Source organism: Scyliorhinus torazame, chromosome 6, assembly GCF_047496885.1.
Source record: "Scyliorhinus torazame isolate Kashiwa2021f chromosome 6, sScyTor2.1, whole genome shotgun sequence".
In the NCBI taxonomy this organism is placed as follows: Eukaryota; Metazoa; Chordata; class Chondrichthyes; order Carcharhiniformes; family Scyliorhinidae; genus Scyliorhinus; species Scyliorhinus torazame.
Window position 1 is genome coordinate 14,695,180 of NC_092712.1, and position 23,644 is coordinate 14,718,823.

At 49.4% G+C, this 23,644-nt stretch overlaps 1 protein-coding gene across 1 annotated transcript in view; it reads right to left on the reverse strand.

Annotated features, from left to right (window-relative positions):
- Positions 1 to 23,644, reverse strand: part of gpaa1 (glycosylphosphatidylinositol anchor attachment 1) — a 93,228-nt gene that overhangs the window by 50,608 nt on the left and 18,976 nt on the right. Inside the window, exons 6-9 of the mRNA XM_072507948.1 lie at positions 11,434 to 11,535; positions 9,940 to 10,136; positions 7,151 to 7,347; positions 314 to 467 (exon numbers count right to left, since the gene is read on the reverse strand). Of these exons, the coding sequence (XP_072364049.1) occupies positions 314 to 467; positions 7,151 to 7,347; positions 9,940 to 10,136; positions 11,434 to 11,535 (650 nt within the window). The remainder of the gene's footprint in view (positions 1 to 313; positions 468 to 7,150; positions 7,348 to 9,939; positions 10,137 to 11,433; positions 11,536 to 23,644) is intronic.

Below are 23,644 nucleotides of genomic sequence, written 5' to 3' on the forward strand. Positions count from 1 at the left end.
CATTGACAACTGCCTAATGAATAAGACAAACTTCTGCAGCATCATAATCAATCTTGGCTGCACCTTCTCCTCTGTGCTCGCTGTGATAAATGTACAATATTTACTTGCTAATTTTATCCTTCTCGACACGAATCCCAGCGTTTGGTTTGCTACCTTTCACTAGCTTCATTAACCTGTGTTGTTCCTTTTCGTGGTCAGTGTATTGCTGCCCAGGCCTCTGCTCCTGTCGAACTGAAGGCTCTCACTCGAGTGGAGCTCAGAGTGTCACAATGAAGGAGTCACGGTGAGGAAAATCCAACCATTAAAAGGATATCTTCAGCAGCAGGATGAGGATGAGAAAGACGAAGGCCGGCATGTAATACCCGATTGACACAAAACGGGTCAGAGACGGCAACAGGTAAAAGAAGTAAGATTGATGCAGCTTCTCCAGCAGATTGTTCAACTTCCTCACAATTCCCTCAAACACTCTAGAGCAGGAGGAGAACAGAGATTAGAGAGAGGGCCTGATTCACCAGGGATCCTCTTCACAAAAGTAACGATTAACCAGTGAAACTTGTCACAGGTAATGAATAACCAGCAATGTCTGTTAGTGAAGATACAGATTAACTTATATTGCCTATTAGTGAAGGTAATTAACTAGCAATGTCTGTAGTGAAGGTAACCATTGACCAGAGTCCCATCAGTGAAGGTAATGATTAACCAGGGTTCCAGTTAGTGAAGGTAATGATTAACCAGAGTCCCGTCAGTGAAGGTAATGATTAACCAGGGTCCAATTAGTGAAGGTAATGATTAACCAGAGTCCCGTCAGTGAAGGTAATGATTAACCAGGGTTCCAGTTAGTGAAGGTAATGATTAACCAGAGTCCCGTCAGTGAAGGTAATGATTAACCAGGGTTCCAGTTAGTGAAGGAAATGATTAACCACGGTTCCAGTTAGTGAAGGTAATGATTAACCACGGTTCCAGTTAGTGAAGTTAACGATTAACCAGATTTCCAGTTAGTGAAGGTAATGATTAACCAGGGTTCCAGATAATGAAGTTAATGATTAACCAGGGTTCCAGATAGTGACGGTAATGGTTAATCAGGGTTCCAGTTAGTGAAGGTAATGATTAACCAGGGTTCTAATCATTGACGGTAATGATCAAACAGGGTTCCAGTTAGTGAGGGTAATGATTAAACAGAGTTCCAGTTAGTGAAGTTAATGATTAATCAGTGTTTCAGGTCGTGAAGGTAATGGTTAACCAGGATTCCAGTTAATGAATGTATTGACTAACCAGGGTTCCAGTTAGTGAACGTAATGATTAACCAGTGTGCTGGTTAGTGAATGTAATGATTAACCAGGGTTCCTGTTACTGAAGGTAATGTTTAACCAGGGTTCCAGTTAGTGAAGGTAATGATTAACCAGGGTTTTGATTAGTGAAGGTAATGATTAACCAGGGTTCCTGTTACTGAAGGTAATGTTTAACCAGGGTTCCAGTTAGTGAAGGTAATGTTTAACCAGGGTTCCAGTTAGTGAAGGTAATGATTAACCAGGGTTCCGGTTAGTGAAGGTAATGATTAACCAGGGTTCCAATCAGTGAAGGTAATGGTTAACCAGGGTCCTCGTTAGTGAAGGTAATGATGAAGCAGGGTGCCAGTTAGTGAAGGTAATGGTTAACCAGGGTTCCAGTCAGTGAACGTAATGATTAACCAGTTTTCCAGTCAGTGAAGGTAATGATTAACCAGGGTCCCAGTCAGTCTAGGTAATGGTTAATCAGGGTTCCGGTTAGTGAAGGCAATGTTTAACCAGGGTTCCAGTCTGTGAAGGTAATGGTTAATCAGGGTTCCAGTTAGTGAAGGTAATGGTTAATTAGGGTTCCAGTTATTGATGGTAATGATTAACCAGGGTTCCGGTTAGTGAAGGCAATGGTTAACCAGGGTTCCAGTTAGTGACGGTAATGGTTAACCAGGGTTCCAGTTAGTGATGGTAATGGTTTAGCAGGGTTCTAGTTAGTGAGGGTAATGGATAACCCGGGTTCAAGTTAGTGAAGTTAATGATTAACCAGTGTTTCAGGTCGTGAAGTTAATGGTTAACCAGGATTCCAGTTAATGAATGTATTGACTAACCAGGGTTCCAGTTAGTGAAGGTAATGATTAACCAGGGTTCCAGTTAGTGAAGGTAATGGTTAACCAGGATTCCAGTTAGTGATGGTAATGATTAACCAGGGTTCGAGTTAGTGAAGGTAATGATTAACCAGGCTTCCTGTTAGTGAAGGTAATGATTAACCAGGGTTCCAGTTAGTGAAGGTAATTATTAACCAGAGTTCCAGTTAGTGAAGATTATGATTCACCAGGATTCCAGTTAGTGACAGTAATGATTAACCAGGGTTCCAGTTAGTGAAGGTAATGATTAACCAGAGTTCCAGTTAGTGAAGATAATGATTAACCAGGGTTCCAGTTAGTGAAGGTAATGGTTAACCAGGGTTACAGTTAGTGAAGATAATGATTAACCAGGGTTCCAGTCTGTGAAGGTAATGGTTAACCAGGGTTCCAGTTAGTGAAGGTAATGGTTAAGCAGGGTTCCAGTTAGTGAAGATAATGATTAACCAGGGTTCCAGTCTGTGAAGGTAATGATTAACCAGGGTTCCAGTTAGTGAAGGTAATGGTTAAGCAGGGTTCCAGTTAGTGAAGATAATGATTAACCAGGGTTCCAGTCTGTGAAGGTAATGGTTAACCAGGGTTCCAGTTAGTGAAGGTAATGATTAACCAGGGTTCCAGTCTGTGAAGGTAATGGTTAACCAGGGTTCCAGTTAGTGAAGGTAATAGTTAACCTGGGGTTCATTTAGTGAAGGTAATGATTAACCAGGGTTCCGGTTAGTTAAGGTTATGGTTCTCCAGGGTTTCGGTCAGTGAAGGTAATGATTAACCAGGGTGCAGGTTAGTGAAGGTAATGGTTGACCAGTGTTCTGGTTAGTGGTGGTAATGATTAACCAAGGTTCCGGTTAGTGGCGGTAATGACTAACCAGGGTTCCGGTTAGTGAAGGTAATGATTAACCAAGGTTCCGGTTGGTGACGGTAATGATTAATCAGGGTTCCAGTTGGTGAAGGTAATGATTAACCAGGGTTCCAGTTGGTGAAGGTAATGATTAATCAGGGTTCCGGTTAGTGAAGGTAATGATTAACCAGGGTTCCAGTTGGTGAAGGTAATGATTAACCAGGGTTCCAGTTGGTGAAGGTAATGATTAATCAGGGTTCCGGTTAGTGAAGGTAATGATTAACCAAGGTTCCGGTTGGTGAAGGTAATGATTAATCAGGGTTCCAGATAGTGACGGTAATGATTAACCAGGGTTCCAGTTAGTGAACATAGAACATTACAGCGCAGTACAGGCCCTTTTGCCCTCGATGTTGCGCCGACCTGTGAAACCACTCTAAAGCCCATCTACACTATTCCCTTATCGTTCATATGTCTATCCAATGACCATTTGAATGCCCTTAGTGTTGGCGAAGGTAATGATTAACTATGGTTCTGGTTAGTGAAGGTAATGATTAACCAGGGTTCCGGTTAGTGAAGGTAATGATTAACCAGGGTTCCGGTTAGTGAAGATAATGATTAACCAGGGTTCTAGTCTGTGAAGGTAATGGTTAAGCAGGGTTCCAGTCTGTGAAGGTAATGGTTAGCCAGGGTTCCAGTTAGTGAAGGTAATGGTTAAGCAGGGTTCCAGTTAGTGAAGATAATGATTAACCAGGGTTCCAGTCTGTGAAGGTAATGGTTAACCAGGGTTCCAGTTAGTGAAGGTAATGGTTAGCCAGGGTTCCAGTTAGTGAAGGTAATGGTTCAGCAGGGTTCCAGTTAGTGAAGGTAATGATGAACCAGGGTGCCAGTTAGTGAAGGTAATGGTTAACCAGGGTTCCAGTTAGTGAACGTAATGATTAACCAGTTTTCCAGTCAGTGAAGGTAATGATTAACCAGGGTCCCAGTCAGTCTAGGTAATGGTTAATCAGGGTTCCGGTTAGTGAAGGCAATGTTTAACCAGGGTTCCAGTCTGTGAAGGTAATGGTTAATCAGGGTTCCAGTTAGTGAAGGTAATGGTTAATTAGGGTTCCAGTTATTGATGGTAATGATTAACCAGGGTTCCGGTTAGTGAAGGCAATGGTTAACCAGGGTTCCAGTTAGTGACGGTAATGGTTAACCAGGGTTCCAGTTAGTGATGGTAATGGTTTAGCAGGGTTCCAGTTAGTGAGGGTTATGGTTAACCCGGGTTCAAGTTAGTGAGGTTAATGATTAACCAGTGTTTCAGGTCGTGAAGGTAATGGTTAACCAGGATTCCAGTTAATGAATGTATTGACTAACCAGGGTTCCAGTTAGTGAAGGTAATGATTAACCAGGGTTCCAGTTAGTGAAGGTAATGGTTAACCAGGATTCCAGTTAGTGATGGTAATGATTAACCAGGGTTCGAGTTAGTGAAGGTAATGATTAACCAGGCTTCCTGTTAGTGAAGGTAATGATTAACCAGGGTTCCAGTTAGTGAAGGTAATTATTAACCAGAGTTCCAGTTAGTGAAGATTATGATTCACCAGGATTCCAGTTAGTGACAGTAATGATTAACCAGAGTTCCAGTTAGTGAAGATAATGATTAACCAGGGTTCCAGTTAGTGAAGGTAATGGTTAAGCAGGGTTCCAGTTAGTGAAGATAATGATTAACCAGGGTTCCAGTCTGTGAAGGTAATGGTTAACCAGGATTCCAGTCTGTGAAGGTAATGGTTAACCAGGGTTCCAGTTAGTGAAGGTAATGGTTAGCCAGGGTTCCAGTTAGTGAAGGTAATGGTTAAGCAGGGTTCCAGTTAGTGAAGATAATGATTAACCAGGGTTCCAGTCTGTGAAGGTAATGGTTAACCAGGGTTCCAGTTAGTGAAGGTAATGATTAACCAGGGTTCCAGTCTGTGAAGGTAATGGTTAACCAGGGTTCCAGTTAGCGAAGGTAATGGTTAGCCAGGGTTCCAGTTAGTGACAGTAATGGTTAAGCGGGGTTCCAGTTAGTGAAGATAATGATTAACCAGTGTTCCAGTCTGTGAAGGTAATGGTTAACCAGGGTTCCAGTTAGTGAAGGTAGTAGTTAACCTGGGGTTCATTTAGTGAAGGTAATGATTAACCAGGGTTCCGGTTAGTTAAGGTTATGGTTCTCCAGGGTTTCTGTCAGTGAAGGTAATGATTAACCAGGGTGCAGGTTAGTGAAGGTAATGGTTGACCAGCGTTCTGGTTAGTGGTGGTAATGATTAACCAAGGTTCCGGTTAGTGGCGGTAATGATTAACCAGGGTTCCGGTTAGTGAAGGTAATGATTAACCAAGGTTCCGGTTGGTGACGGTAATGATTAACCAGGGTTCCGGTTAATGAAGGTAATGATTAATCAGGGTTCCAGTTGGTGAAGGTAATGATTAACCAGGGTTCCAGTTGGTGAAGGTAATGATTAATCAGGGTTCCGGTTAGTGAAGGTAATGATTAACCAGGGTTCCAGTTGGTGAAGGTAATGATTAATCAGGGTTCCAGATAGTGACGGTAATGATTAACCAGGGTTCCAGTTAGTGAACATAGAACATTACAGCGCAGTACAGGCCCTCAATGTTGCACCGACCTGTGAAACCACTCTAAAGCCCATCTACACTATTCCCTTATCGTCCATATGTCTATCCAATGACCATTTGAATGCCCTTAGTGTTGGCGAAGGTAATGATTAACTATGGTTCTGGTTAGTGAAGGTAATGATTAACCAGGGTTCCGGTTAGTGAAGGTAATGATTAACCAGGGTTCCGGTTGGTGAAGGTAATGGTTAATCAGGGTCCGTGAGTGAAGGTAATGATTAACCAGGGTTCAAGTTAGTGAAGGTAATGATTTACCAGGGTTCCGGTTAGTGAAGGTAATGATTAACCAGAGTTCCGGTTAGTGAAGGTAATGATTAACCAGGGTTCCAGATAGTGAAGGTAATGATTAATCAGGGTTCCAGATAGTGACGGTAATTGTTAACCAGGGTTTTAGTTAGTGACGGTAATTATTAACCAGTGTTCCAGTCTGTGAAGGTAATGGTTAACCAGGGTTCCAGTTAGTGAAGGTAATAGTTAACCTGGGTTTCATTTAGTGAAGGTAATGATTAACCAGGGTTCCGGTTAGTTAAGGTTATGGTTCGCCAGGGTTTCTGTCAGTGAAGGTAATGATTAACCAGGGTGCAGGTTAGTGAAGGTAATGGTTGACCAGCGTTCTGGTTAGTGGTGGTAATGATTAACTATGGTTCTGGTTAGTGACGGTAATACTTAACCAGGGTTCCGGTTAGTGAAGGTAATAGTTAACCAGGCTTTCATTTAGTGAAGGTAATGATTAACCAGGGTTCTGGTTCGTGAAGGTTATGGTTCGCCAGGGTTTCTGTCAGTGAAGGTAATGATTAACCAGGATGCTGGTTAGCGAAGGTAATGGTTGACCAGGGTTCTGGTTAGTGAAGGTAATGATTAACTATGGTTCTGGTTAGTGAAGGTAATGATTAACCAAGGTTCCGGTTAGTGGCGGTAATGATTAACCAGGGTTCCGGTTAGTGAAGGTAATGATTAACCAAGGTTCCGGTTGGTGACGGTAATGATTAACCAGGGTTCCGGTTAATGAAGGTAATGATTAATCAGGGTTCCGGTTAGTGAAGGTAATGATTAACCAGGGTTCCAGTTGGTGAAGGTAATGATTAATCAGGGTTCCAGATAGTGACGGTAATGATTAACCAGGGTTCCAGTTAGTGAACATAGAACATTACAGCGCAGTACAGGCCCTTCGGCCCTCGATGTTACGCCGACCTGTGAAACCACTCTAAAGCCCATCTACACAATTCCCTTATCGTTCATATGTCTATCCAATGACCATTTGAATGCCCTTAGTGTTGGCGAAGGTAATGATTCACCAGGGTTCCGGTTAGTGAAGGTAATGATTAACCAGGGTTCCAGTTAGTGAAGGTAATGATTAACCAGGGTTCCGGTTAGTGAAGGTAATGATTAACCAGGGTTCCAGTTGGTGAAGGTAATGATTAATCAGGGTTCCAGATAGTGACGGCAATGGTTGATCAGGGTTCCAGTTAGTGAAGGTAATGATTAACCAGGGTTCCAGTTAGTGAAGGTAATGATTAACCAGTGGTGACACTCACTTGCCAACAGTAACCATGTCGAATTTGTACTGCCGAAAGCTGTTAATTGCTCGTATTGTCACTGCTTCGATGTGGTATCGCAGGAAGAGGCCGTGATCACCCTGGGATTTTCCTGAACCCTGTTTGAGGACCATCAGCATCATGGTGTTCAGTGAATGTTTGTAACCTTCCAGTGTTTCTCCATCCATTCGGGGTAACTGTGAAAGACCACAGCAATCATTTCAATGTCTTTCTACCAACACAAACTCCTACAGCCCACGTCCCAGAGGGTTTGAGTATAGGAATAGGGATTTATATAGAGCATTGGTGAGGCCACACCTGGAATAGTGTGTGCAGTTTTGGTCTCCTTATCTGAGGAAGGATAGTCTTGCTATGGAGGGAGTGCAGCGAAGGTTTACCAGGCTGATTCCTGGGATGGTGGGACTGTCATATGAGGAGAGACTAAGTCGGTTAGGATTATATTCATTGGAGTTTAGAAGAGAGAGGGGATCTCATAGAAACTTGCAAAATTCTAAAAGGATTAGACAGGGTAGATTCAGAAAGAATGTTCCCGATGGTGGGGGGAGCCCAGAACTAGGGTCATAGTTTGAGGATACGGGGTAAACCTTTCAGACTAAGATGAGGAGAAATTTCTTCACCCAGAGAGCGGTGGGCCTGTGAAATTCGTTACCACAGGAAGTAGTTTAGTCCAAAACATTGTAAGGTTTCAAGAAGCAGTTAGATATAGCACTTGGGGCAAAGGGGATCAAAGGATATGGGGGAAAGCGGAATTGGGCTGTCGATTTGGATGATCAGCCGTGATCATAATGAATGGCGGAGCAGGCTCGATGGGCCGAATGACCTCCTCCTGCTCCTATTTTCTATGTATTTTGGTAGGTCAAAATGCATTTTCAGGGGCAGCACGATGGCGCAGTGGTTAGCACTGCTGCCTCATGGCGCCGAGGTCCCAGGTTCGATCCTGGCTCTGGGTCACTGTCCGTGTGGAGTTTGCACATTCTCGTGTTTGCGTGGGTTTCACCCCCACAACCCAAAGATGTGCAGGGCAGGTGGATTGGCCACGCTAAATTGCCCCTTAATTGGAAAAAATGAATTGGGCACTCTAAATGTTTTTTTTTTAATGCATTTTGGAAGGTTTAATACAGGTGGGAATTATACAGTAAATGGTAGAACCCTGAAGAGTATTGACTGGATCTTGACGTTCAGGTCCACAGGTCACTGAAAGTGGCAACGGAGGTGGCGAAGGGAGTCAAGAAGGCATACGGCATGTTTGCCTTCATTGGCCGGGGCTTTGAGTATAAGAATTGGCAAGTCATGTTGCAGCTGTATAGAACCTTAGTTAGGCCACACTTGGAGTATAGTGTTCAATTCTGGTCGCCACACTACCAGAAGGATGTGCAGGCTTTAGAGAGGGTGCAGAAGAGGTTTACTAGGTTGTTGCCTGGTATGGAGGGCATTAATTATGAGGAGAGGTTGGATTAACTCAGTTTGTTTTCACTGGAATGACGGAGGTTGAGGGGCGACCTGATAGAGGTCTACAAGATTATGAGTGGAAGAAGCTTTTTCCCAGGGTGGAAAAGTCAATTACTAGGGGACATAGGTTTAAGGTGCAAGAAGGAAAGTTTAAAGATATTCGAGGCAAGATTTTCTTCTTTTTTTTTTTTTTTTTACAGAGGGTGGTGAATGCCTGGAACTCGCTGCTGTGGGAGGTGGTTTGAACAGATGAGATAACAACATTTGAGGCATCTTGTCGAGTACATGAATAGAACATAGAACATACAGTGCAGACGGAGGCCATTCTGCCCATCGAGTTTGCACCGACCTACTTAAGCCCACACTTCCACCCTATTCCAGTAACCCAATAACTCTTCCTAACCATTTTTCTTTTGGTCACAAAGGGCAATTTATCATGGCCAATTCACTGAACCTGCACATCTTTGGACTGTGGGAGGAAACCGGAGCACCTGGAGGAAACCCACACAGACACGGGGAGAACATGCAGACTCCGCACAGACAGTGACCCAGCGGGGAATCGAACCTGGGACCCTGGAGCTGTGAAGCCACAGTGCGATCCACTTGTGCGACCGTGCTGCCCTTAATAGGGTGGGAATAAAGAGATGCGGACCCCGGAAGTGCAGAAGGTTTTAGTTTAGACAGGCATCATGGTCGACGCAGGCTTGGAGTGCCAAAGAGCCTGTTCCTGTGCTGTACCTTCCTTTTTAAAAAATAAATTTGGAGTACCCAATTCATTTTTTCCAATTAAGGGACACTTTAGTGTGGCCAATCCAACTAGCCTGCCCATCTTTGGGTTGTGGGGACGAGACCCATCAAACACGGGGAGAATGTGCAAACTCCACACGGACAGTGACCCAGAGCCGGGATCGAACCTGGGACCTCGGCGCTGTGAGGCAGCAGGCTGTGCTGTACCTTTCTTTCTATGTAATAAGCTGATTCTGCCCTTCTAATCCTGACTGCGCCCTCTGACCCCAACCCCTACGCTCTCCGACTTGAATAACAGTCTCTTATCCCACACCCCGACTCCCACACAAATAATCTCTCAGATCCACCCTCGAAATCGGAATACCAAGTTCCATTCCCCACCCTGACACCACAAGCTGATCCCCAAATGACCCTCTGTCCCCACCCCTTCCCAGCCTCACCGTCTTGAGCCTGACCCCACGTTGATTCCCCTAATCCGCCACACTTAACACCCTCCTCCTGACCTTGTCGACCTGCCACTTTGCCTCCCACTCCCACCCCGTTACTGCCACTTTTGGCCACCCGAGTTCCACCTTGCCCTGGATGGTACACAGAACCCCGTTCTTCTGACAGAAGGACGTGAAGAGGTTGACGAGGTCGAGGTTGGGCAGTTGACCATTCAGGCCCTCGACACTGATATCGAAGCTGGTCACAACGTCACTGCTCATTTCAATGGTGATGGCAGCTTGGATTGCCCCCGCACGACCTTGCATCACTGAGGAGTTGATCTCTGCAGCAGGAAACAAGAGCAAATTACCTCAGATAATCCCACTGCAATGGTACACTGTCAGAGGGTCAGTACTGAGGGAGTGCTGCACTGTCAGAGGGTCAGTACTGAGGGAGTGCTGCACTGTCAGAGGGTCAGTACTGAGGGAGTGCTGCACTGTCAGAGGGCCAGTACTGAGGGAGTGCTGCACTGTCAGAGGGTCAGTACTGAGGGAGTGCCGCACTGTCAGAGGGTCAGTACTGAGGGAGTGCCGCACTGTCAGAGGGTCAGTACTGAGGGAGTGCTGCACTGTCAGAGGGTCAGTACTGAGTGAGTGCCGCACTGTCAGAGGGTCAGTACTGAGGGAGTGCCGCACTGTCAGAGGGTCAGTACTGAGGGAGTGCTGCACTGTCAGAGGGTCAGTACTGAGGGAGTGCTGCACTGTCAGAGGGCCAGTACTGTGGGAGTGTTGCACTGTCAGAGGGTCAGTACTGAGGGAGTGCTGCACTGTCAGAGGGTCAGTACTGAGGGAGTGCCGCACTGTCAGAGGGTCAGTACTGAGGGAGTGCTGCACTGTCAGAAGGTCAGTACTGAGGGAGTGCTGCACTGTCAGAGGGTCAGTACTGAGGGAGTGCTGCACTGTCAGAGGGTCAGTACTGAGGGAGCGCTGCACTGACAGAGGGTCAGTACTGAGGGAGTGCTACTCTGTCAGAGGGTCAGTACTGAGGGAGTGCTGCACTGTCAGAGGGTCAGTACTGAGGGAGTGCTGCACTGTCAGAGGGTCAGTACTGAGGGAGTGCTACTCTGTCAGAGGGTCAGTACTGAGGGAGTGCTGCACTGTCAGAGGGTCAGTACTGAGGGAGTGCTACTCTGTCAGAGGGTCAGTACTGAGGGAGTGCTGCACTGTCAGAGGGTCAGTACTGAGGGAGTGCTGCACTGTCAGAGGGTCAGTACTGAGGGAGTGCTACTCTGTCAGAGGGTCAGTACTGAGGGAGTGCTGCACTATTGGAGGAGTAATTTTTAAAGGCTCCTTTTGCCCTTTCAGATGCATGTAAAATATCCCACGACCATTACTGGAAAAAACAGCGATGAAGTTCATCCCAGCCGTCTTGACCAAAGCAGGCGCTGTGGTCATTGCCGTAGTGTTAGTGTGATGCTGCTGTGCCAAATTTGGTTGATGTTACATTCCAAATATGACCTCACTTTAAATTTTTCATTGGCTGTTGACACTCTGGGAAGATGTGACAGGTGCTACAAGAATGCAAACCTTTTCTTTTGGGCCAGAATTGAATCTATAGATCGGATTAGTTGCTTTCCTCACCAGTCACATTGACATCGTGGTAAGCTTCGAGCCAAGCCTCCATCCCAATCATGTCGTGCTCGTTGAAGAGGAAGATAATGTCTTTGGCCCAGTATATCTGACCTGTGATAGAAAGCGTGTTAGTAAATGCTGCGCTGATCTGATCAAGCACTGGTGAAGCAGACATGAAGCAACAAGCTGACAGTTCCATTCTGGTGTTGCTGCTCCACTTCTGTTCATGTCTTTCTCCAACTTTTCTGACAAACTGTGTTGGTGCAAACCTCCACTGCAGCAACCAAAACTGTGTCTGCACCAACAATAAAACTGGATACATTAGACACAGAGTAAAGCTTTCTCTACACTGTCCCGATCAAACACTCCCAGGGCAGGTACAGCACGGGGTTAGATACAGAGTAAAGCTCCCTCTGCACTGTCCCCATCAAACACTCCCAGGACAGGTACAGCACAGGGTTAGATACAGAGTAAAATTCCCTCTACACTATCCCCATCAAATACTCCCAGGACAGGTACAGCACGGGGTTAGATACAGAGTAAAGCTCCCTCTACACTGTCCCCATCAAACACTCCCAGGACAGGTACAGCACGGGGTTAGATACAGAGTAAAGCTCCCTCCATACTGTCCCCATCAAACACTCCCAGGACAGGTACAGCACAGGGTTAGATACAGAGTAAAGCTCCCTCTACACTGTCCCCATCAAACACTCCCAGGACAGGTACAGCACGGGGTTAGATACAGAGTAAAGCTCCCTCCATACTGTCCCCATCAAACACTCCCAGGACAGGTACAGCACGGGGTTAGATACAGAGTAAAGCTCCCTCTACACTGTCCCCATCAAACACTCCCAGGACAGGTACAGCACGGGGTTAGATACAGAGTAAAGCTCCCTCCAACAGCCAGCGGGAGATAGAGGAGCAGATAGGTAGACAGATTTTGGAAAAGAGTAAAAACAACAGGGTTGTGGTGATGGGAGACTTCAACTTCCCCAATATTGACTGGGACTCACTTAGTGCCAGGGGCTTAGACGGGGCGGAGTTTGTAAGGAGCATCCAGGAGGGCTTCTTAAAACAATATGTAGACAGTCCAACTAGGGAAGGAGCGGTACTGGACCTAGTATTGGGGAATGAGCCCGGCCAGGTGGTAGATGTTTCAGTAGGGGAGCATTTCGGTAACAGTGACCACAATTCAGTAAGTTTTAAAGTACTGGTGGACAAGGATAAGAGTGGTCCGAGGATGAATGTGCTAAATTGGGGGAAGGCTAATTATAACAATATTAGGCGGGAACTGAAGAACATAGATTGGGGGCGGATGTTTGAGGGCAAATCAACATCTGACATGTGCGAGGCTTTCAAGTGGCAGTTGAAAGGAATTCAGGACCGGCATGTTCCTGTGAGGAAGAAGGATAAATACGGCAATTTTCGGGAACCTTGGATGACGAGAGATATTGTAGGCCTCGTCAAAAAGAAAAAGGAGGCATTTGTCAGGGCTAAAAGGCTGGGAACAGACGAAGCCTGCGTGGAATATAAGGAAAGTAGGAAGGAACTTAAGCAAGGAGTCAGGAGGGCTAGAAGGGGTCACGAAAAGTCATTGGCAAATAGGGTTAAGGAAAATCCCAAGGCTTTTTACACGTACATAAAAAGCAAGAGGGTAGCCAGGGAAAGGGTTGGCCCACTGAAGGATAGGCAAGGGAATCTATGTGTGGAGCCAGAGGAAATGGGCAAGGTACTAAATGAATACTTTGCATCAGTATTCACCAAAGAGAAGGAATTGGTAGATGTTGAGTCTGGAGAAGGGGGTGTAGATAGCCTGGGTCACATTGTGATCCAAAAAGACGAGGTGTTGGGTGTCTTAAAAAATATTAAGGTAGATAAGTCCCCAGGGCCTGATGGGATCTACCCCAGAATACTGAAGGAGGCTGGAGAGGAAATTGCTGAGGCCTTGACAGAAATCTTTGGATCCTCGCTGTCTTCAGGGGATGTCCCGGAGGACTGGAGAATAGCCAATGTTGTTCCTCTGTTTAAGAAGGGTAGCAAGGATAATCCCGGGAACTACAGGCCGGTGAGCCTTACTTCAGTGGTAGGGAAATTACTGGAGAGAATTCTTCGAGACAGGATCTACTCCCATTTGGAAGCAAATGGACGTAATAGTGAGAGGCAGCACGGTTTTGTGAAGGGGAGGTCGTGTCTCACTAACTTGATAGAGTTTTTCGAGGAGGTCACTAAGATGATTGATGCAGGTAGGGCAGTAGATGTTGTCTATATGGACTTCAGTAAGGCCTTTGACAAGGTCCCTCATGGTAGACTAGTACAAAAGGTGAAGTCACACGGGATCAGGGGTGAGCTGGCAAGGTGGATACAGAACTGGCTAGGCCATAGAAGGCAGAGAGTAGCAATGGAGGGATGCTTTTCTAATTGGAGGGCTGTGACCAGTGGTGTTCCACAGGGATCAGTGCTGGGACCTTTGCTCTTTGTAGTATATATAAATGATTTGGAGGAAAATGTAACTGGTCTGATTAGTAAGTTTGCAGACGACACAAAGGTTGGTGGAATTGCGGATAGCGATGAGGACTGTCGGAGGATACAGCAGGATTTAGATTGTCTGGAGACTTGGGCGGAGAGATGGCAGATGGAGTTTACTCCGGACAAATGTGAGGTAATGCATTTTGGAAGGTCTAATGCAGGTAGGGAATATACAGTGAATGGTAGAACCCTCAAGAGTATTGAAAGTCAAAGAGATCTAGGAGTACAGGTCCACAGGTCATTGAAAGGGGCAACGCAGGTGGAGAAGGTAGTCAAGAAGGCATACGGCATGCTTGCCTTCATTGGCCGGGGCATTGAGTATAAGCATTGGCAAGTCATGTTGCAGCTGTATAGAACCTTAGTTAGGCCACACTTGGAGTATAGTGTTCAATTCTGGTCGCCACACTACCAGAAGGATGTGGAGGCTTTAGAGAGGGTGCAGAAGAGATTTACCAGAATGTTGCCTGGTATGGAGGGCATTAGCTATGAGGAGCGATTGAATAAACTCGGTTTGTTCTCACTGGAACGAAGGAGGTTGAGGGGAGACCTGATAGAGGTATACAAAATTATGAGGGGCATAGACAGAGTGGATAGTCAGAGGCTTTTCCCCAGGGTAGAGGGGTCAATTACTAGGGGGCATAGGTTTAAGGTGAGAGGGGCAAGGTTTAGAGTAGATGTACGAGGCAAGTTTTTTACGCAGAGGGTAGTGGGTGCCTGGAACTCGCTACCGGAGGAGGTAGTGGAAGCAGGGACGATAGGGACATTTAAGGGGCATCTTGACAAATATATGAATAGGATGGGAATAGAAGGATACGGACCCAGGAAGTGTAGAAGATTGTAGTTTAGTCGGGCAGGATGGTCGGCACGGGCTTGGAGGGCCGAAGGGCCTGTTCCTGTGCTGTACATTTCTTTGTTGCTTGTACACTGTCCCCATCAAACACTCCCAGGACAGCTACAGCACGGGGATAGATACAGAGTAAAATTCCCTCTACACTATTCCCATCAAATACTCCCAGGACAGGTACAGCATGGGGTTAGATACAGAGTAAAGCTCCCTCTACACTGTCCCCATCAAACACTCCCAGGACAGGGACAGCACGGGGTTAGATACACAGTAGAGCTGGGATGGTGAGCTGTGAGGAGGATGCAGAGATGCTTCAGTGGGATTTGAACAGGCTGAGTGAGTGGGCACATGCATGGCAGATGCAGTGTAATGTGGATAAATGTGAGGTTATCCGCTTCGGTAGCAAAAATGGGCAGGCAGATTATTATTTGAGTGGGTGTAAATTGAGAGAGGTGGGTACTCAGCGAGACCTTGGTGTCCTCGTGCATCAGTCGCTGAAGGTAAGCGCGCAGGTACAGCCGGCAGTAAAGAAGGCAAATGGTATGTTGGCCTTCATAGCGAGAGGATTTGAGTATAGGAATGTTTTACTGCAATCGTATAGGGTATTGGGGAGGCCACACCTGGAGTATTGTGTGCAGTTTGGTGTCCTTATCTGAGGAGGATGTTCTTGCTATGGAGGGAGTGCAGTGAAGGTTTACCAGGCTGATTCCAGAGATGTGTAATTTCAACAAGGAATTAGATTATAGATCTTGAGGCCAAAGGAATCAAGGGATACAGGGGGAAAGGCGGGATCAGGGTGTTGAACTTTTATTTAGAGTATCCAATTCTTTTTTTGTTCCAATGAAGGGGCAATTTAGCGTGGCCATGCCACCTATCCTGCGCATCCTTTTTGGGTTGTGGGAGTGAGACCCACACAGACACGGGTAGAATGTACAAACTCCACACGGACAGTGACCCGGGGCTGGGATCGAACCCGGGTCCTCAAGTGTTGCGAGGCAGCGGTGCTAACCACTGCACCACCGTGCCACCCTAGGGTATTGAACTTGATGATCAGCCATGATCTTAACGAGTGGCGGAGTGGGCTCGAAGGGCCGAACAGCCTCCTCCTGCTTCTGTGTTGTACTACAGCCAAGCTTTCAACATACACTGGGGATCCTCGGAACAGCCGATACCCCAGTGACCTACAGAGGGCAGCTGGCCAATCTGTCTTTGGTTATGGTGGAAGGACATAGACCCAGTCTGTTGGGAAGAGACTGGTTCCAGAAGATGAGGGTCAACCGGCTGGAAATCTTCAAACTATCTGACGGCATCCTCCAAGATGTCTTAAAGAGGTATGAAGACATCTTCCACAAACAAATTGGGCCGAGTTAAAGGTTTAAAAGCCAAAGTATGTCAATCTATGTCAATCTGGACTCAACACCCAAGTTGGTCTGAGCCAGACCAGTGCCATACACATTGCATCAGAAGGTTGAAGCAGAGCTAGAGATTGGAAGAGCTGGATCTCACAAGCCAGTTCAGTTTTCAGAGTGAGTGATGTCGGCAGTCCCTGCCTTGAACCTGATCGGTCAATAAGGGTCTGTGGGGACTATAGGATGTCCATAAATCAAGCTACCCAGGTCCATCGGTACGCAATTCCCTTACAGGTCACTGTCAAACGTACGCATACTGGTGGAATTTCTTCACGCCGAATATAACCGCTAAACCCTCCTCAATCTGGGCGGTTTCGTTCTGCTTCAGAAAGGGTCCTTGAGGCAAAGGCAATTCCAAACCATCTCCAGTTTTGTGGGAAGATAAGCCCATACCGCCCACACTCTCGGCGACGGTACGGCGCTGGGCCCTGCTGTTGGCGGTTTACAAATGTGCTTTTCAGCAAGAGCCTGGCGCGCAAATTGCTAGTGCCGATGCACTGTCGCCCGCCTCTACCCAAGGACATCCTGTCACCACCGATACTCCAGGTCAATCTCGCCCTAAACTTCCTGGACACCCGCCAATGTCCGCAGGAGACATCCACCGCTGGACCCAAAGAGACCGCAGTCTTTCAAAGGTCAAACAAACGAGACAGTCTGTCTGGGGTTACGAGAAGCCTGAACTGCTGAGGACCGAATTCATTCGCCAGGACGAGTTGACATGTGAAGTTGGTGTGATCCAGTGTGGTCGTCCCGCCTCAGGCCACGGGCCCCCCCCTCCTTCAAGAGCCACATAGCGTCATCCCAGGGCAGACAAAGATGAAGAAGCTCGTGCACAGTTATGTCTGGTGGCCAGGCATAGACAAGACCATTGAAAACAAAAACCCTGCCAAAAGCAGCAATTCCTGCCACCTTCCGCCACCCTTCACCCCTGGAAATGCCCAGGTAACCTGTGGGCCAGAGTCCACATGGATTATGCGAGCCCGTTCTTTGGCAAGGTGTTTTTGGTGCTGGCAGATGCCCACTTGAAGTGGCTTTCATTTCGAGAGATGGGGACAACTATCTCAGCAGCCAGGGCAGCTGCCTTGCACCCAACGTTTGCCATTCATGGACATCCCGAGTCAATTGTTTCGGACGATGGCACCCCCTTCACCGGCGGTAATTTCCAGCGTTTTGTGAGAGCAAATGGCTACGACACACGAGAATGGCCGCCTGCCACCCAGCGCGAACGGTCTGGCTGAGCGAGTGGGTCAAACTTTCAAAAACACTATGAAAAAGTAGTCCGATAAACCACTTGGCCAGAGGTTGGGGAGATTTTTGTTATTTTTAAAAAAAAAATAATTGTTATTAAAGGTTTTCATAAAATATCAATAACAGAAAGAGAAAGGAAAAAGAACCCAACAGGGTTAAGTACAAAACACAATCTAAAAAAGCAACCCCCCAAACCCCTCCCCCCTGCAGAACATAAATAATAAATTAACATTAACACCCCGACTTAACACAACAGGTGTATACACCCCCTCAGACCCTCCAGTGTAAATAACATAAACAAAAATAAAGTAACGTCCCCCCCGAGCTGCTGCTGCCATTGACCAATGTCTATCGTTCTGCCAGAAAGTCTAAGAACGGTTGCCACCGCCTAAAGAACCCTTGTACCGACCCTCTCAAGGCGAATTTCACCCTCTCCAATTTAATGAACCCTGCCATATCGCTGATCCAGGATTCCACGCTTGGGGGCCTCGCATCTTGCCACTGAAGAAGGATCCTTCGCCGGGCTACCAGGGACGCAAAGGCCAGAATTCTGGCCTCTTTCGCCTCCTGCACTCCCGGCTCCTCTGCCACCCCAAATATTGCGAGCCCCCAGCCCGGTTTGACCCTGGATCCTACCACCCTCGACATCGTCCTCGCTACGCCCTCCCAAAATTCCTCCAGCGCTGGGCATGCCCAGAACATATGGGTGTGGTTTGCTGGGCTCCCTGAGCACCTAACACACCTGTCCTCACCCCAAAAAACGGCTCACCCTCGTCCCGGTCATGTGTGCCCTGTGCAGCACCTTAAACTGTATGAGGCTGAGCCTCGCGCACGAAGAGGAAGAGTTCACCCTCCCTAGGGCATCTGCCCACGTCCCCTCTTTGATCTCCTCTCCCAACTCCTCCTCCCACTTACGTTTCAACTCCACCACCGAGGCCTCCTCCTCCTGCATCACCTGGTAAGTTTCCGAGATCTTCCCCACTCCCCCCCCCCCCCCCCCCGCCCCCCCCCCCGATTGTGTGGCAGTAGCCGGGGGAATTCCACCACCTGCCATCTGGCAAACGCCCTTACCTGTAAGTACCTGAAGGTGTTCCCCGGGGGGAGCCCGTACTTCTCCTCCAGCTCACTCAAGCTCGCGAACTTCCCGTCCACAAACAGGTCCCCCAACTTTCGTATCCCTGCCCTGTGCCACCCCGAAAACCCTCCACCTGTTCTTCCGAGGGCGAACCAGTAGTTCCCCCGTAATGGGGTCCACGCCGAGGCCCCAACTTCCCCCTATGCCGCCTCCACTGCACCCAAATTTTGAGGGCCGCCACCACCACCGGGCTAGTGGGATACCTCCTTGGAGGGAGCGGCAGCGGCGCCGTTGCCAGCACCCCCAGACTCGTACCCACACAGGACGCCGTCTCCAGCCTCTTCCATGCAGCCCCCTCCCCCTCCATCACCCACTTGCGCACCATCGTCGCATTGGCGGCCCAGTAGTACCCACAGAGGTTGGGCAGCGCCAGCCCCCCCCTATCTCTACTCCGCTCCGCTCCAGGAACACCCTTCTCACCCTCGGAGTCCCTCGCGCCCACACAAACCCCATTATACTCCTGTTAACCCGCCTGAAAAAAGCCTTCGGGATAAACACGGGGAGGCACTGGACCAGGAACAAAAACCTTGGGAGCACCGTCATTTTGATTGACTGCACCCTACCCGCCAAGGACAGCGGCAACGCGTCCCACCTCTTGAACTCCTCCCCCATTTGCTCCACCAGCCTTGTAAAGTTAAGCCTATGCAGGGCCCCCCAGCTCCTGGCCACCTGGACCCCCAATTATCTGAAGCTCCTCTCCGCCCTTTTTAGTGGGAGCTCGCCAATCCCCCTCTCCTGGTCCTCTAGCTGAACTACGAATAGCTCGCTCTTCCCCATATTGAGCTTGTACCCCAAAAAGTCCCTGAATTCCCTAAGGATCCTCATTACCTCTGGCATTCCTCCCACCGGGTCCGCCACATACAGCAGCAGGTCGTCCGCATAAAGCGACACCCTATGCTCCTCCCCACCCCACACCAACCCCCTCCAGTTCCTCGACTCTCTCTGTGCCATAGCCAGGGGTTCAATCGCCAGTGCGAAGAGCAGGGAGGACAGGGGACACCCCTGTCTCATCCCGCGGTGCAACCGAAAGTACTCGGACCTCCTCCTATTTGTGGCCACACTCGCCATCGGGACCTCATACAACAGCCTAACCTACCTGACAAACTGCTCCCCAAACCCGAACCTCTTCAGCACCACCTACAAGTACCCCCACTCTACTCTATCGAAGGGCTTTCTCAGCATCCATCGCCACCACTATCTCCGCCTCCCCCTCCTTCGCCGGCATCATGATAACGTTCAAAAGCCTCCGCACATTCGCATTCCAACCGACTCCCCTTCACAAACCCCGTCTGGTCTTCATGGATGATCTGCGGCACACAATCCTCAATCCTCGTGGCTAAGACCTTCGCCAGCACCGTGGCATCTACATTTAGCAAGGAAATCGGTCTGTAAGACCCACATTGCAGGGGATCCTTGTCCCGCTTCAGAATCAAGGAGATCAGTGCCCGGGACATCGTCGGGGGTAAAGCCCCCCCCCTCCCTTGCCTCATTAAAGATCCTAACTAACAGCGGGCCCAACAGGTCCATATATTTTTTATAGAACTCGACCGGGAAACCGTCCTGCCCCGGTGCCTTCCCCGCCTGCATGCTTCCTATCCCTTTGATCAGCTCCTCCAGCCCAATCAGGGCCCCCAGTCCCGTCACCAGTCCCTCTTCCACCTTTGGAAACCTCAATTGGTCCAGGAAACGGCCCATCCCTCCCTCCTCCCGTGGGGGGCTCGGATCGGTACAATTCCTCGTAGAAATCCCTGAAGACCCCATTGATGCCAACCCCACTCCGCACCACGCTCCCTCCCCTGTCCTTAACACCCCCGATCTCCCTAGCGGCGCCCCGCTTCAGAAGCTGATGCGCCAGCATCCGGCTTGCCTTTTCCCCATACTCGTAGACCGCCCCCTGGGCCTTCCTCCACTGCACCTCCGCCTTCCTGGTGGTTACCAGGTCGAATTCGGCCTGGAGGCTGCGCCTCTTCCTCAACAATCCTTCCTCAGGCTCTTCCGCATACCTCCTTTCTACCCTCACCATCTCCCCACTAGCCTCTACCTCTCCCCCCCGCTCCCTCCGCTCCTTGTGGGCCCTAATGGAGATCAGCTCTCCCCTCATCACCGCCTTCAGTGCCTCCCATACCATCCCCACTCGGACCTCCCTGTTGTCGTTGGTCTCCAAGTACCTCTCTGTACTTCCTCGGACCCGCTCGCTCACCTCCTCATCCGCCAACAGCCCCACCTCCAAGCGCCACAGCGGGCGCTGGTCCCTCTCCTCCCCCATCTCCAAGTCCACCCAATGCGGGGCGTGGTCCGAAATGGCTATTGCCGAATACTCGGTATCCTCTACTCTCGCTATCAGCGCCCTACTCAAAATGAAAAAGTAGATTCGAGAATAAGCCTTATGGACATGTGAGAAGTATGAAAATTCCCTAGCCCCCCACCTTGCAAATCTCCAAGGGTCCACCCCTCCCATTTGGTCCATAAACCCACTCAGCACTCTAGCCGCCGCCGGCTTCCTACCCGTCCTAGACCTGGAGCGATCCAGTGCAGGATCCAACACCGTGTTAAAGTCTCCCCCCTTTATCAGGCCCACCACTTCCAAGTCTGGGATCCGACCCAACATGCGCCGCATAAAACCCGTATCGTCCCAATTCGGAGCATACACATTGACCAGTACCACCCTCTCTCCCTGCAACTTACCACTTACCATTATGTACCTACCGCCATTATCTGTCACAATATGCTTGACGCCTCGAATGACACCTTCTTTCCCACCAAGATCGCCACCCCTCGATTTTTGGCATCTAGCCCCGAGAGAAACACCTGACCTACTCACCCTTTCCTCAGTCTTACCTGGTCTGCCACCTTCAGGTGTGTCTCCTGGAGCATAACCACATCCGCCTTGAGCCCCTTCAGGTGCACGAACACGTGGGCCCGCTTAACCGGCCCATTCAGTCCCCTTACATTCCAGGTTATCAGCCGGATCATTACTCCCCCCATTACACTTCCGCAAGTCAGCTGACTCCTGCTGACCCCGCCCACTCCTGCCTCCCCTTCGACTCCTCCCATTGTGTGGCACACCCTCCTCTCCCGCTCCCCATCCACAGGCTCTCCCCCTCCCCCCTCCGTTCTAAGCGCGGGAAACAATCCTCGCTTCCCCACCCCGGCCCCGCCCGCCCCAGTCTTCGGCGCGGGAAAAAATCCCGAGCTCTCCACCTACCAGGCCCCGCCACCAACCAAAACAGTGCCCAACCCGCCCCATCCACCCTCCCCAACCCGAAAGAGAAAAACACAGAGAAAAAGAAACCCAAAACAATGCAAAGGCCCCCCCCCTCCGAACAAAAAATAGGCATAACATATCCACCGCAGTCCCCAATCGCCCATCCCGACCCTCAGTCTGTGTCCAGCTTCTCGGCCTGAACAAAGGCCCACACCTCCTCCGGAGACTTAAAATAATGGTGCCGGTCCTTGTAGGTAACCCACAGTCGCGCCGGCTGCAACATGCCAAACATCACCCCCTTCCTGTGCAGCACCGCCTTCACTCGATTGTACCCGGCCCTCCTCTTCGCCACCTCTGCACTCCAGTCCGGATATATCCGAACCTCCGCGTTCTCCCACCTGCTGCTCCTCTCCTTCTTGGCCCACCTGAGCACACACTCCTGATCGACGAACCGATGGAACCGAACCAGCACTGCCCGCAGAGGCTCGTTAGCCTTGGGCCTCCTCGCCAACACTCTATGGGCCCCTTCCAGCTCCAGGGGCCCCTGGAAGGACCCCGCTCCCATCAGCGAGTTCAACATGGTGACCACATAGGCCCCCACGTCCGGCCCCTCCAGCCCCTCCGGTAAGCCCAGAATCCGCACATTCTTCCGCCTCGACCGATTCTCCATCTCCTCGAACCGCTCCTGCCATTTCTTGTGGAGCGCCTCGTCCGCCTCCACCTTTACCGCCAGGACTAAGATCTCGTCCTCATTGTCAGAGATCTTTTGTCGAGCCTCGCGGATCGCCACCCCCTGGGCCGTCTGTGTCTCCAGCAGCTTATCAATAGAAGCCTTCATCGGCTCTAGCAGGTCCGTTTTTATCTCTCTGAGGCAGCGCTGGATACCCTCCTGTTGCTCCTCCGCCCACTGCCTCCACGCTGCCTGGTCTCCGCCCGCCGCCATTTTGTTTTTCTTCCCTCCCTTCTTCGGGTCCACCACCACCTTTTTTGTCGCCCCGCTCCTGGTAAAAGCCATATACTGACGGGGAGCTGTTATTAACTTCTTCCCACACCGGGAAACGTCGAAAAAGTGCCGTTGGGGGCCTGGAAAAGAGCCCAAAAGTCCGTTTATGCGGGAGCCGCCGAATGTGCGACTTAGCTCCGCATAGCCGCAACCGGAAGTCTCGAGAGGGAAACCTTTTGGCAGTGTTCGCTTCACCAATCTGCCCCAAAGTCCGTTCCAGACGGGAGCTGCTGAATGCGCGACCTTCTCCTCCATGGCCGCCACCGGAAGCCTCGTCCCCCCTTCTTCAATGGCCTTGGTGAGATCTTTTCACAGTTGTTCCCTCTGCTGCTAGAATTCACCTTTAATAAAGGCCCTCAAGTCAGCTTGAAACCTTTAAGCTTGCTCTTCCCCCGCCTGCATGCTGGAAGAGGCTTTTGTCTTTCCTGCAGTCCCAGCCAAATCTTTTACTGTTTCTGCCGGGCCTGGTAACCAAGAGACATAACATTCCTGGGGGACACTGTCGGGGGAACGTTGCAGTCTTCTTCCCACACCGGGAAATGTCGAAAAAAAACCTGTTGGGGGCCCTGTAAAGAGCCCAAAAGTCCGTTCCAAGCGGGAGCTGCTGAACATGCGACTTAGCTCTGCATAGCCGCACCCGGAAGTCAGGTTTTTGTTGTTGAACAACTGAACCACTCATTCAACCACAGGGGTCACACCAGTTGGTTGGATCTTGTATTTCCAGATTTGGCGGAGAGTGTGGAGACACGTCAGGCCTCCCACAAGTGTCAGTGGTCAAAGCAGAGATGCGGGAGACCCAGTTTTGGTCCGGAACTTCGTAGCAGGTTCGCTTTGGTTTGAAGGACGGGGC